General features: G+C 47.5%; 1 protein-coding gene across 1 annotated transcript; it reads right to left on the bottom strand.

Annotated features, from left to right (window-relative positions):
* Positions 1-472: 472 nt before the first annotated feature.
* Positions 473-13535, bottom strand: LOC128267585 (U-scoloptoxin(19)-Tl1a). Its single transcript, XM_053004462.1, has 3 exons — positions 12977-13535; positions 1101-1250; positions 473-987 (listed from the first exon to the last, which is right to left on the bottom strand). Exons 1-3 carry the CDS (start codon positions 13107-13109, stop codon positions 860-862), a joined length of 411 nt encoding a protein of 136 aa, XP_052860422.1. The 5' UTR covers positions 13110-13535; the 3' UTR covers positions 473-859.
* Between the last annotated feature and the right edge of the window lie 2217 nt (positions 13536-15752).

Below are 15752 nucleotides of genomic sequence, written 5' to 3' on the forward strand. Positions count from 1 at the left end.
CAGTGGTCGAGGAAATGGCTTTTAAAGCGAAGCCATTATTCTCACGTTAAACTTTTGCTTTAAAAACATTCAAAACAACATGCCAAACCACCATAAACACAGGCACACATGTATATCCACCGTCAGCACACGCACACATGTATGGAGATTGGATCCATTGGACCGAAATTGATGCTCGGCGCATTCAATTTTTTTGATCTGAAACTATGGTCGTATACAAGCAAATTGGTACTGTTTTTGCTGTCTACACGTAACGATATATCGTTACGATTGGTCTCATACAAGGCATCGTTCAGATATATCGTTACGTGTAAACGGGCCTTAAGGTTTATGCTAACCAACCGAAGAACATTGAAAACATCACAGAATAGACCATCACAGTGGAAATAGCTGCTATTACGTAGTTTATTAACGAAATGTTGTCAAATACAATGAAAAATTCATAAAAAGGACCGCTTTTTGTGTGTCTAATGGAGGCGGTCATTTGATCGAAACTGTATTCTGAGTGAATTGTCAATAAACGACATTCTATACTCTAAATATATCTTATACACTTTTCAAAATCAACTGAAAAATGGCCGAGTTATTTGACAATTTATTAATCCTATCCGGTCCTGTCACTACGGCGCACCCTGTGCAATAATGCAGTCATTGGAAAACATTCGGATGTTAAGAGAAAGTGTACGTCGACGCCGGCCCCTGAACGGGCTGCTTTAAAGCTCTTATCCTACATTTATTGATCCGACACACACACTGATGTTGGGCACAATGGGCCACATACACACACCAACACACACACAGCCTGGCGGTAGCCACTGGTCCCCATTAAGCTGTTGCTGCGGTCGACGATCATTAGAGTTTAGGCAACTAAAACGCAGCACTTCTGCCCATCGTTGCAGTCGCTGGCCGGGCGCTGTAACCGGTCGTTGCACCGATCCATACAGGCGCCACGGTACTCGTGGCACGACAGGTTATTGGCCGGTTTTACTATCGAAGGGCAAAAGGGAAGAAAAAGAATATGCTCTCTCGATTAGAACTTGGCACGCACCGGGCCGGGCCAAATAGAAATCAGGAAGGTCGCTTCGAGGCGAGGCGCTTACTTTCGTAGCAGCAGTCAACGCCGAGATGCGCGTTTTCCGGACACAGTCCACTGTTGCCCGGCCGGTCCTTGCAGTCGCTCGTCTGCACACAGACCCCGCCGATCATGGCGCAGGGTCGCTCCATTTTGTACAGCCTCACGCCCAGGTACGCTGAAAGCGGTCGTAAAAAGAGAAGACGAAAAACATTATTAAAAGCGATATTTTTGACAGCACCGCGAACCGCGCGCGTGCGGTTCGTGTACGGGCCTTTTATTTGGCCCTAAATTTTACGCAAAACCACACAAAAACGGTGTGCATCGTCATCGACCAGGCCAGGCCGATCGATACGGAGCTCCGGCACGAGAAGGAAAAGCGTACCCATCACCACACAATCGCCCTCACATTTGCGACCGAAAGCGACGATTCTGGTAATGCGGAAAGCGGTTTGGCCTTCGCACGCCAACCATCCACACGCATCCGGTTCGGTGATCGGCGATGAAAGTAAATATTTGTGAAACGAGTCCTATATTTGTGACGTGTGAGGCCCTCTGTCCAGCCTGCGGTGGCGCAGCGGGAATCATATTTCACAGGGAGCAGAAAACACCCGATGGAGGCGCCAGGTGGCGATGGAACTCGGGGTTGCTTTGCTCTATTTCCCGTTCTCGCTCAAGTTCTCACTCCTTCTCTCTCTCTCTCTCTTTGTGCTCATGGTTGTCGGTTCGGTGATGCCACCAGACGACTCATCCTGGGCCCCTGGCCATTGACGTTTGTGTCGTTCATTGCAGAGATTAGATGAAAAACGATGAATAGCCACCACCCGCGGTGATTTGCTCAGTGACGCAGAAGGAGAGCACTGGGCGGAAAGGTGCAGAAAGAAAGAATGTGCCCTCTCCGCGGGGTTTTGACCTACATTCGCTCCCGGTGAGGTCCCCGTGGCGTAACACTGCCGCACCGGCAGCGCACGCACGCACCACCACACATCCTTGACTGCGGCTAATTGAACCACAACTAGCACACTCCGTTACGCTCTGGTAGCCGGTTTGGCCGTGTGCACGAGATTGGCGGCGAACGGTCTTTACTGGCGAAAGAAGCGGGCTCATACGGCAACCGGCAACGGCTGGGTTTCAATCGTGAGCGACCATGCGTCTCCATCGGTCAGCGCATCGGTTCAATCGTACCGGTTACGGTTCGATGGCCGATTACTCGGCACCATTTCGCCGCGGCTGTGACTGAAGATAATTGGTGTCCCAGTTTTTTTTTTTTCGACAACAACTCACGCCGTTCAGACTCATTAGTGTCCCTGGGCTCTGGAGTTACTTTGTATTGCGCAACCCCAGCCGAGGGCAACCCTGACTCGAAACCGGTTGCCGGAAGCCAGCTGAATTTGAATACTTCAGCCCCCGGAAAAGCGTGTCAGAAGAGGTCGCTTCGAGGCGAGGTGCTGACTCTCGTAGCAGCAGTCATCGCCCAGATGCGAGTTTTCCGGACTGAACGTAGAAAATCCCGATTATAGCATAAAACCATGCGAGATAAACGAACTGGAAAAGGACATAAACAGAATGTGAAGTGGATTAACATCGGCCGAAATCATCAGCAAGGAACGTACGGTTCGTTAGCTCGAACCATTCGACTGAAGTGTGGCCATGTTGCAGAGTTACGGTTAATTTAGCTTTTTTTGAGGCATTTTTTATGTAGTGAATCAAGAAATAATGCTTTGCTTCTAAATTAAACATAGTGGCAACCATTTAGATTGAAACCCATAAAAATATTCTAGCTCAAAGGGATTGATTTACTGAAAACACGTTCGTGAAACAAATGTTCGGATGAAATCAAAAACGCTGTCTACTGAACTCAAACGGCCAGCCACTTGGCCAGCGTTATGCCGTTTACTGAACGTTCGCTAAACCTATTAACGAGTCGTGAAAATGCAATCACATATTGCCGCTTCCGGTACGATTCGAAACTGGCTCCCGTTCTTTCGTGCGCCAGGATGGCGACGGGTGACCCCTCCCAACGAATTCGCCCCATTCGCCACCAAAGGCACAGGCAGGTCGAGCACGGGGCGATTAAATCGAAAAAGTTAGCAAACTTCCGAGCAAACGAACGGGAAAACTGTTCCGAAAAGTAAAACACAAATGGCCAACGAACCAATCTCTGCCCTCCCCCAAACACACACACACATGGCACGCAAGGGGGCGCAGTCCACCCCGAAAAGGACGTTCCATCCCGGGCCGGCCAAAAGGTAACAGATGTGTCCGTTTGCTGCTCGCATCCGTAATCAGCGAGTGCCACGATTTGCCTCAAGCTGTGAGCCACTGTCCCGGATGCTGAGGACCATCCTCCCCGATTCCCGTGGCGCGTCTTCCAACGTCCGCCGGCTGGCTGATCACAGTGGCCAGGATAGTAGCGCTTCCGGAAGGAAGAATTCCGCAAACCACACACAAGCCTGAAGCTTTAGCGTGCGCGGCGCCAAAAGTAGCATTCGCAGGGTGCCGCAAGGACCACGGGGACGATCTGAGCTCCGAGCGAGTTTCAACAGAAGCGGAAGAGGAAGAAACGAAAGAAATCACACGTTAGCGACTACTTCCGGCGGGGGTGTGGGTATGCTCCATGCTCCATGTGCCGGTGATGATGAGCGCAATGATGGCGATGATGACGATGATAGTGCAGGTGGTGAATCTTTTCAATGTTCGTGTGATTTCCGTGCCCTGGCACGGTGGTCAGGCTGAAGAAAAATTGAAGCCATTCAAGCAGCGCCGAGCCTTGTGATTGAATGGATAACCATTTCCGGAATTTACGCGTCCGTGCACGCCGTGATCGGTGCTGTGGGGTCTAGTAGGAACAAAAGGAGCGGGCTAACTTGCCGCCCACCGCGGCCCGTGCCCCGTAGGCATAGGTAAATGGCAATTATCATCATCACGATGCTGCACGACGAGCGCCGTCGAGTGCCATTAACATTAATAACATCATAATAAAAATAAGTCTCCCACTCGCGATGGCCGTTTTCATCCATTTTCATTTGCCTCCGAAAGGAGCACAAGAATTTCCATATCCCCGGCCATCGATTACCATCAGGACCATATTCACGATTGCCTTTCGCGCCGGGATCTGGGATCGGGATCGGGCAGTTGCGGATCCTGTCTGCCACCAGCACCAGGGAAGCATACTTTATGCTGATTCATCGAAATTCGCTTCCGGTTCCGAAGGAAGAGCGATTCGAAAGCCAACGAACCGGTCATTACGGGGCTGACGAATAATGATAGGAGTTCGCAAAAACCTCCTTCCTCGCGTATCGATATGGCGGTGCGATGGGACAAACGATTAGAAGTGGCTGGCGTTTGCATCTGCACATAATGTTGCACCTTTTGCACGGAAAGCCAATGAGTACTGGGTTGTTCAATGAGTTTTTCTGAATACGGTAGATGCTTCAATCACCTTTTCATTCAAAAATTGAAATCCGCAAAATGACAACTCGATTACTGCGCACCGAGGTTAACGTTACGTTTCAAATTGGATTTTAATGGGTTTGTTGTCCAAGTTGCGGCATCGGTTGGTCTTCCTTTTAAACATTTACGGTGTACATGCAATTTAAAACGCAAAAAATAGAGCAACTACCAAGAAAGTTTTCTACAACAAATATGAAATCAAGATAGAATTGAATGCACAAAAGAAGAAACGAAAGAGGCAAGAAGCGAAAGAGGGAAGAAGAGGTAACCTTGTTGCAGTTCATTATCAAAGTTCACATCGCACGTGCAGAGAAAGTAATAAATGTGACCGAGTTAACTGTTCTATCGATTCTAAAAATCCGGTTCTTAGTTTCTACGGCTCTCCATAAATCCATCCGAAGTTGCTCCACCGATTCTTCGGTTCACAATTTTGTGCAACGACGCGCCGAATTGTTTGACTGTTGCAGTGTTAGAAGTTTTTCGACGCGACAAAAGAATTAGGATCCATGATGACCGATTTACCAGACGAAGTAGGTGATTCAAAGTGTTTGACCAAATCTATTGGGTCGGGTAATAAGTGATTCATTTTTACAGATGTGGTGCTACATTTTCGACCACCTGGACGTGGAAGAATTGAAGGTGGCTTCCCTGGTGTGCCGGAGGTGGTCATTTCTAACATTTTCTGGACGGCGCATGAAACGCGTAGTATTGCGTATTAATAATGATGAAGATCAAGGTCAATTCCAACTAGGCACACAAAGAAAATACGAGAACGTCTATTTCTACTTTACCGAAGCTATGCGCACGGACTATTCCAAGTTTCGAGAGATATTGCTAGGATTGCGCAATGTTCAAAGATTAGAAATTGATGCTGCACGTCTTAAAACTAACGAACAATTCATTTCCGATTCGTCTCCATCATGGCCGGTCTTGGACAAATTGAAAGAGCTGAAGTTTGGAACATACAATCTGTGTTGGCCATCGGAAGCCTTAAATTGGATTGAAATCGCGCCTAATTTACAATCCCTGGAGATGGGCTGTTTTACAAAACGTCAACTATCTATATACCAACACTTCGAAGAACAATTAAGACATATTTCGGTGAAACTTGCTGAAAGCATTACCAATGAATTTTTGAAACTGAGTTTCCCTCGTTTAGAGCGGTTGAAATTAGTTCCAAACCATGATTACGATGAGCAACATTCCGAATCAACGCGGAATTTTCTACAAAGGCATCCTCAGCTTCGAACACTTGATATTACCAGCCCTTCAATTGACAAATTGCTCATTACAACCATTACGGGCCACTGTAAGTTGCTGACCGAGTTGACAGTGCATATGTTGAGCGATACGACTGAAAGTCTGTTCGAGTCCTTGCCGCAATTAACCAAATTGGAGGTAAGCAATACTATATGAAAAATTCTTTTTGGAAAATTGATTATAATATTAATTTTTGTAGCATCTCACATTTATTGGACTCGATGAAGTTCTTTTTTTAAATGTAGGCATGCTTAATGGATGTGGAACAATTCCTTCCCTTAAATCCTTCGATTTAAGTTATCAGAGCTATTCTGTTGGTGTGGATTTTTGGAAGAAATTCTTTGAAATTGCTCCCCAAATAAGTAGCTTGACGACGGTCGTAGATACCCCAGCTTTACATTTCATCTGCGAAAACTTCAAGAATCTCAGTTCATTTGAATTGATATTTGATGGCCATGATCAGGTGAGCTACAAATTGCATTCTCTTATTGCCAGTGTGGTTACTGTATTCATTTCAATATCATTTAGCAGGAGGAAAGCGATGCCTTGGCCAAAATTGAGCAGTTACCTCTTCTGGACAATCTTCATTTAATAATTTGTCCGTTTGGCAATGTTATTTGGCCTCACAGCAATGTTCGTTGCTTGACAATGGATTTGTGTTATAAGGTAAGTGTGTACGAATTCAGTAGCAAAGAAATTGATATAAGCCTGTTATTTTATCTAATCTATTGCTTCTTCGTGGCGCGAAGTTAACGGACGAAAATCTTCTCAAGGTACCAGAACGGTTCCCCATGCTGAAAGGATTGACAATTAAACGTTGTAATTTGGTATCTGTGGCTGGCATCAATCTGTTACACAAATTAATTCCAACGTGTAGAATCGAACTAGATGGGAAACGATTCTATCCAACTTTCCGAAGCAAATTCTCTCTCAGAAACACTCGCTTAGTAGAATATTTCTTACCTGGATTACGAAACCTCATGAGCCTCATTTGGTTTTATTTATTCCGCGAACACTTTTGAACAATTCTCGTGTTTGTTAGATATTTTTAATTTTACTGTTGATTTCCTTTCTCGCATTCTTATAAGCCATCTTCGTCATGTAAAATATGTAAAATATGTAAAATATGAACTTAATCGATTTGGTACTGCAGAACCGGGCAACAAAGTGTGGTCACTTTTCATTTGTTGAAATAAGAGCTTTTAGAAATCTGTTGTTTAAAATGAACTATCATACTACTCTCAACTCATACTAATCTCATCCATTCAAAGCCATCGCGTTCATCAATATGGCAGCCATCACTTGATAATTTAGTTAGGGTCAGGTTGTTACTCGTTGTTCAACACACCTGGCATCAATTAGAAGAAACAACACCTGGGGGATCAATGCGGACACCCAATTTACTTCTCTTCTTCTTCTTTTTGGCACTTATGCCGAGTTAAGTGTTTCTTCTTCTTATCCGGCAATTACAACTGCCGAGACGTCTTGAACAGACCGAAAACGTTAATCTCTGTTGGCTACTGTAACATCGTGTTTTTAAGGGCGGTGTTGTTGGCTATTTACTTCAATCACTACAAAAGCACAGAAAGACGGAAGATACCCCAACCGATGGTCTGCATCGTGGGCACCCGTTGCTCATAATTTATGTACAAACATTGCGATACATGGTTGTAATAACACAGCAATAAATGAGAGGCGAGAAAAATCGAAATTCATGACAGACTGGCCAGACGAGCCCTGGGCCTTGTCGCAATGGCAGAAACCCGTAGACGGGTCCCCTTTCCGTGTCAAAGTTTATGATAAATAGATATTCAATCAAAACACCCGCAACGAACCATTAGTCATTCACACTCGCCCACTTGCCGGCCTGACGGGCGCACGGGCGGACCGAAGTGAAACTCTGCTTCGGTGGTCCCTAAGGCGTCGTAATTATGTTTCCGTCAGAACTGCTTAACGGAAGGCTTATCACACCGTGCGTGCGGAGCACCCTTTCCGTGATGCCCGCATTGATTGGATTGTCTCGTGGGCCGCTTCCGCCAGCCGCATGTGCTGCACGAGCTTCTGGGGCGAATGTTTACATCCTAATGATCTGCCGGGCCACACGCCGCTGAAGCCAATCGCCGGTAATTGGAAAATAATCTGCGTGTTTCTGTGTGTGAAGATTGATCCCCCCGGGGCCAACTGATTTCCAACACCGCCGAAGTGCTCGTAATTTGAAGACATTACACTCTAATGAGCACACTTAAACGAACACAAAACCCACGACCGCTCTTTGATGTTCAACCGACGGGCTGAAGCGGACTAAATGGATAGGCAAATCGCGGCCCTGCCGGTACGGTGCAGCAGTTTTTCCCACCGCAAACGCCATTGTTTCAAATGCAAAACTTCACAGTGGTGAAACAAGCGGGCGTCATTAGTGGAGGGACCGAAGCCGAAAACCGTTGTGCGGTGCTTTTCAGGTCAAAACTAACCCAAAAAACCCGATTCGTAAAACAAGTCCTCAAACTAACGGACCCATTCGAATGGGGACCGAATGCCACCGACGGCCAGGCTCCATTGCCTCTGATGCTTCCGCAGGACTACAAACGGAAGCCGTCCCGGATGAATGAAGGCGAAAATAGTTTATTGGAAAAAAAAACCGGAACCGGAGAGAAAACCGGACGACAAAGAATGCCCCGGAAAGCGGAACATTTCCTTTTTGGTGCAAATGGGCATAGAAATGCCTGGCCAGGCACACTGCCCCGGACAGTGATTACGTGGTGCATATTGAGGCAGTTTGATGCAATCGTCTACCAGTGGTCGGTCATCCTAGCAAAATGCTGGCCAAACGGACAAAGGCTTTGGTGTGAGCTTCAAAATGTTGTGCTTAAACAGTTTGCAGTCGAAGGTCGGGCGTGGGATGAAAATTAATCCATCACAACGGTGCGCATTGCTGTCTTCTTCGCAACCGTAATCTTCTATTGGCCACCAGCAAGCAGGACACCCGATCGTTCTGGCGGGATTGGATCAAATAAATCATGGAGTAAATAAACACCACGCCGCCACCCAATCGAATACTCCATCGAAGGCAGCACTCCCGGTGCACCGTCACGCTGCGGCACTCGGCTACGGGGCTCTATCAACAGTTTGCGCAGGGTTTCCCCTTACGCTGTTTGGCAATCAAACACGACTACGGCCGATCGAGCCGTGGCGGCCGTGGTGTGACTTTAGTCACGCTCTTGACACCCGAAGTGGGGCTGGGCGAATAAAACACGATATTATAATCAATCATCGTCGGCAGGAACTGCAAGATGGCTCCAGACGCCCTACCGGGAGCCTGCGTCGCCCGGCATGCCCCCATGCCCACTAGCAGTCGGTTCACGTATGCCGCATTCACGGACGCCGGGCGTGCTGCGTGAATGTCCTGCGCCACACTTCCGGTCATTCCGCGGTTAATGGCGAAGGAGGGCTCCGTGACAACCTCCACGCGCGGGCACCAGTCGAATCGATCGATTTCCTATCGCAAGTCCTCAGACCACCCCCCCGGGGAACTTCTCCGCATCTTTTCCGCAAAGAGCGTATTTCGGCAGCTGAGAACCAGATAGGCAGATGGCGCTTACGCGAGGCTTACCGGGCGCGACATTACGGCCCGAAATCCAATCTACTACGATCCTGGCGAATGCTACGCTACGCCCCGGCCATCAATCAATCGGTCGTCCCGGCATCGTCGTTAACGGTTTCTAAAGCCAGTGCGCCAGTAGGACGTGCGACGAGTTTGAAACGGCAGGGGCCGGTTAAAGATCGGCCCCGTAATGCTGATGTGTGCCATTAAAATGAGCCAATCTCGGTCCTTGGTAATTATGCTGTCCGTGGCCGAGGTTCGTTTTAGTTTTTTTTTTTTTTTGATTTCTTCAACATAAAAGCGACCTCCAAGCGGATGAAATAAAAAGAAACCATGGAAGAAGCTGTACACAGAGCGTCGGAACTGGTGCTGTAAACCATTTATGCTCCTTCGGCAGGACGAATGCTGGGCGGCCTCATGTTTCGAAGTATAATTTAATTTACCAAGTTCTGCGATGACTTTACGGTTTTCGGTCGGGGCTCGCCCCGGTCTGCCTGCCAGAGATGATGCGCTCCGACAGTTCCCAAACACAACTTTGCGAATTAAAAGTTCACTTCCGAAACAGACACAGGCTTTCTTTTACCCTGAGCAATTTTTTGGCCAGGGGTAGGGCCACAGTTTCGTTTATTGGCCCCCGTCCGTCGGAAAAATCGATGCAACCTCGGCGGTCGGTGGGCGCGACTGCTGCTGAATGATTTATGAGCATTACGGAACGGAACTGTAGCGGTTTCTTACATAAGTCGCATCGTGATGGCGGCGGAAGTATTGACAATCGGCGGCGAATGCACACCCGGTGGGGGGGCCCGTAAGGCGGAATGGTATTTACTTTGAATGGCTCAAGCTGACGCGGCACATCCTTAAGTCAGCTGAAATATTTATGGGCCAAAGTTTCGGTCGCATCATTTCGCAGGGTCTTCGTGAACCCCGGAGCGCTACGTAGAACGTTAACAGTTTCACGGATTACGCAACAAGTTTGTGTGGGTTTTTTTTTTGTTTCGCATCGAAGAATTTCAATTTGAATGTCTAAATATTGGAGTTTCGGTCCCCGGACGCATCGGAGGCACCAACGTCAAACGCATGTGCAGCACCCAAAACCGGCCCAAGACTGGCTGCTGATCGAACGTTCATCGAAACGTTGTCAGACACAGAGTTCGCTTCGAGCTGCAATAAACCCATCGAACCGAAATTGAAAGCACAAGTTTCGCTTCCAGAAACAACAGTCATGTAGCGCCTCGTTACGGGACACATCATTACGATACTTTTCTCAAAGCGAGCGGCCTTCTGCGCCTTTGCCCAGAGCGACCGGTGCGTAATGTATCCTTACTATCGGTGGCGTCGAAAACTTCGCGTCAGAAAATCGCAGAAAACACCCGATACCAAAGCCCGAACCGAACGGAATGTCCCAGCAGGAAGCGTCATTAGTTCCGGAAAGTTATTCAAATTCGCCGACCGGTAGTGGTTCGGCCTCCCCGTTAAAGGCCGTGTCGTTTCAACTTTCCGCACGGAAGCTGGGAATGCAGCAAGCCCGTAGCACACCAACATCGGGTGCCCGTCATCCGGAACGGCCAGGAAAGTGGCTGCACGGTTGCCATTATCTCGATGGTTGTGTTTCGAAAGTTTTACTCTGCTAATTGCCACGTATCCTTCGCGATAGACTGCAGCAGCCTCACAGACTTCCAGCACGATAAGCAAATAGTGGCCGCAAGCCGCAACGCCCGCCACCGGAAATAATTCATGCTCCATGGCGTTTATGGAGCACAATTTGAACGACGTCGCACTCAACGTCAACTGCAGCTCCCGGGGGCTCCTAAATGGGCTTGATAACCGCTTGGCGAACGATTGCTAAACATCGTACTGAAATCGAATCAAAACTCGTACAAAACGATGCAATTTTAAATAATGTCTCAACAATCAACATGACCATTGTGAGCTACTCAAAAAAGTAGGACCAACAACACCTCGGTTGGATGGGAATTCTGCCGGAAAACTTGAACCAATCTGCGGCCTGTGCTCCTACCGCCCTTTTGCCGCTCCCACGGGTTTCGTGGGCATTCCATTTTTCTGGACAAACGAAACTCACAGTCCTCCGTAAAACGATTCCGCCGTGGGCTGTTAATGCAATTAATTCACTAGTTCCCGTCCGGGCCGTCGTCGCTGGAACGAAGTAAACGGTTTTGTATCATCACACAATCCCACCACACAGACACACACACAACCACACAGCCTGCGTAAATGGGCAATTTTCTCTGGTCCGGAGCGTTGCGCAGTCTCGGAACGTCCAGGTTCCTGGGCCGTGAGACGAAAACTGTCCAACTATCCCACGTTCCGCTTCCTGGGAGTTTCAACCTTGCCAAAATCCGTTCAGAAGAAGCTCCGTTTTTGGGACGACCGAAGAAACATCGACGTCCCTGGACTAGGACCGCCGTTGCGCCTCGGATGCCGGGATTGACTCGCAAATTGGCTGCTGCGGTCTCTCGCAGCAGCGATTATTGAATATTGCAGCTACATTTTGTAGCCACAAATTGATGCATTCCATTCCGCCCCGGGGCGGATACCAGCTCCGTGATGGATGACACTCGGTGATGGAAGCATGGAACGGAAAAGCTGTGGAAGGTCCGCGGTCACGAAATTGTTGCTCCAGGCGAATGTGGCTTCAGGACGAATAGCATTTCACCTTCGGACGGCAGCACTAAAATAGTAATTTTCTTGAAATTCCGTCCAGGGCTTTAGTTTCGCTGGAACTTCGCTAGAGCATAAAAATATGTTGTTCAACAGCAAATTGCGTAAAGCAACTCTTTATGCTTTGGTTTAAATTTTAAATAAATTTAAATTGGTTCTAAACTCATCAACCCGATTGTAAGAAGTAAACAAATACCGCGTGCCTTTCAAGGAAACTTCTCCGGCTAAATAATATGGTTACTTTATAAGGATTTGTGTGGCGTAGTAACTTTTAAACACAATTTCACACGTATCGTTAGTAAAGATTAACAACATTCAAACTAAAATTGCTGCTTGTCCAGTCAATGCCAGTGATCGAACGGCCAATCCGACCAGCCAGCCAGATTGAACTTTAGTGCAACCAGCCCTAGAGCGGGCGCGGTTACGGATTAAAAGTAATTTCCGACGTTTGGCATGTTGGCACGTGAACCAGAAACCCATCGCCAACCCTTATCGCCCCCCATAGGGGCGGCACGTGCGGTGAAATTAACTCAAAAACACCCAACCGGCAGGCCGGCGGTGCGCGTTCGGTTCATTCACCGGCCCAGGTGTCCATCAAGGCCGAAACGCGCCCCGTTGCCGTACTATGTTAACCAAATCGGCCCGACCCGCCTCTAAATGCCCAGTTGCGGTAAAAATGTTGGGAAAATGTCCACAAAAACGCGAACGTTGTTAAACAACACCCCGTTCCAACGCGAGAGTCTAGGAGAATTACACTTTTTATCGTGGCTTCAGCTCAGCGCCTGCAATGGCCAACCGCACGCAGGCGTCCGGACCGGAGAACCGCACCGAAGCAAAAAATCGACCCGCGCGTGATTAACCGTGCATGATTTTTACGCACGCCGACAGACAATAGGGCAGGATTCACTTACACTCTTCGTCCGAGGACGGCGCCGGTGCACCCTTTAGGTCGTCCTGCACCGGAAGTGGCGGAATTTCTGCACTATCCCCGATGCAGACCACCAGCGCCACGAACAGCAGCAGCGCCACGGCGGTTGTGTTCATTTTCGCGAAGGATACGCGCACACACGCACACACACAGGCAGACGCTCACTTGCGCAGACGATCACCGCAACGCACCGCACCGGGTTTTTGACACACGCGGATTCCGTCGCCAACCGACCACCGAATCTCGTGAAAGGGGGGCCTTTTAACGGGGGTTTCAAAATGGCCTCCTACTATTGTTTCAGCTGTTCAGCGAGGTGAGTGATGGACTTCTTTTGGTCTTTTGTGTGAATATAAAATAATCACTCCCACCTCGTTTCAGTGGCCAACGATTAGTACACCACCGCAGCACGCACACCCACCGGGGAATGGCTACTACCACGAAGCGGTTGCACTGTTGAAGCACTAATTTACAAAAACAATCGCCCGGTGTGCGAGAGAGGCAGAGAGAGAGAGAGAGAGGGACCACGATCCGGAGTAAAAGCTGTCCAGCGGCCAACTGACTGGTGACAATGAGTGATCAATTGCTTTTATATAGACTCGCTAGTATAGCCCCGGCCCGGTGGCTGTGTGTGTGGTTTAATTTTGTTCCTCTTGTTTCAGTGTGTTTTGCGTTTGTGTTCCACTGTTTTAAAGAGGCGCCACCATCGGGGAACCCTCTTCCTTCGGTGCCAAGTCCGGAGTCAAATTGGGTGTCACACTGGTTGTCACCCCCCTATCAACGGCGACGCCATCATCATCATCATCAGCAGTGTGGTGGTGGTTGCTGGGAGCGGTGTTGGCGTACCGTGGCCGGACCCCTGATACGTGTGGACACTTTTCAAAACATTAGCAAACGCAACCAAACCATACACCGTCACGGCCCACGGCGCTGGCCAACACACACAAGCCCAGATAGGCTACCCCTTTTCGACGGGTAGCCTATCGCTGGCAACGACTACTAAGCACCCGCAGCGCCCAATGCCAACTGAGGTAAGAGCTATAAAACGAGGTGCCGATGCGCGCTGCAACAACATGCCGGCGTTGCCGCTGAGACCGACGTTGATGGTCGTTAATGTAAACTACGTGGCGAATCTGTCCGGTGCATCATCCGTGGTCGGTGGTGCACTGAGTACACTACGCAATCCACAAACAATAATAAACCAACTGTGTGCAAATTACGGGAAAACCCCTTGAGCAGCTTACGATGTTTGCCTTAATTATAGTGCTTTGGGATCTGTATTGATATTATGTCCTTTGAAATAACTTCTCCTTCTGTTGATTTGTTTGTGCTATAGTGGATGATTCGTACTTATTTCGAATTACAAAATTATGCAAAATTTTACAAAAATAATTGTTTATTATTTCTGAACATATAGAATTTTCCTTAAAAACTACTTTTATACAAACAGCACTCTGAAATTTCTACCTGCCTACTATTAATATAACGGTTCTTCTACTAACGACTTTTAAAGGGTGTTACGGACAAAAACGAGTCAAACAAAAAAATGTTAAAACAATTAATTATTATTAAATTATTAAAAAATCAAGTCATATTTCATTTGAAAGCTCATTTTATACAGAATATGTAAAAAAATATCATACAGTCCTCCGTCTTAAGGAATGCGAATAGCCGAACTTTTCGTTTTAACCCTTTCATCAACTCTTTCACCGTTTTCTTGGTCGCTTTCTTTGCTGCAGAACGCCAGTTTTTTTTTAATTCCATCTCACTGACAACTGTTTTACGAGTCTTTTTGTGGTTCTGCTTGACGATTGCCCAATATTTTTCGATTGGCTGGAGTTTTGGCGTGTTGACGTCGTCATGTCTTTGGGCACCACCTGGACGTTGTTTGCGGCATACCACTCCATGACATTTTTCGCATAATTACAAGATGCTAAATCCAGCCAAAATAGAAAAGAACCTTTGTACTTTTTTAGGAAAATCAAAAGATGTTTATTCAGGAACTACCGGACATAAATTTCCTGGTTGATGGTCCCGATCGCTATGTGAATGCCACTTTTTAAACCATAGGAACAGATAGCCTGCATACGAGATATTTCTTTGCGAATTTCGACAGCTTTATGTTCTTGAAAATCTGTCCTACATTTCCTCTTTGAGTTGCCGTATAGTACTCCTGTCCAGGAAGCTGATTAAAGTCTGCCTTGACGTAGGTTTCATCATCCTGCGCTACGCAACCAGATTCCGCGATCGTTTTCTGGCCGACATGGTTTGCTTGTCGTTATGATTTGTAGTCACTACATTCTTGCAGGTAGCCAGACCAGCAAGTTTCTTAGTTCGATGCACGGTTAAAAACGATATTTCCAGCTTGTTTGCGACATCTCGGACGGAGAGTTTAGGATTCCGCTTGAAACAACTGATCACCCGTTTCGTCGTTATTGTGGTCTCCTGGTTCCGACTTCCACCTGATCCAGTCTTTCTGACTGTTGTCAAACGTTCTCCGAATACTTTTAATACATTGGTGACCGTTGATTTGGTTAACCGCATTCAACAATTTCGCTAACTTGGCGTGCGAGTAATTCGTATTTTCGCGCTGACGGTGCAACGCTTTGAAACGATGCTCCTCTTGTTTCGACGCCATTTCCACAAATGAAGGGCAAATGTCAAAATCGATTAATACGTATGATTCTAGACAAAATCATCTTTAAAATGAGATATGTACAGGATTTTTTGATGCACTGTTACAAATACTGCGTCAAGTTGAA

This window comes from Anopheles cruzii, chromosome 2 (assembly GCF_943734635.1).
Source record: "Anopheles cruzii chromosome 2, idAnoCruzAS_RS32_06, whole genome shotgun sequence".
NCBI lineage: Eukaryota > Metazoa > Arthropoda > Insecta > Diptera > Culicidae > Anopheles > Anopheles cruzii.

What these genes read in the sequence shown, in the direction of transcription:
- LOC128267585 (XM_053004462.1), bottom strand. Translation starts at nt 13,109, where the DNA reads ATGAACACAACCGCCGTGGCGCTGCTGCTGTTCGTGGCGCTGGTGGTC. An exon ending in GCCGTCCTCGGACGAAGAGT is followed by an intron (nt 1,251 to 12,976) that starts GTAAGTGAATCC and finishes GACCGCTTTCAG; the next exon opens with CGTACCTGGGCGTGAGGCTG. An exon ending in CGTTGACTGCTGCTACGAAA is followed by an intron (nt 988 to 1,100) that starts GTAAGCGCCTCG and finishes GCCCTTCGATAG; the next exon opens with TAAAACCGGCCAATAACCTG.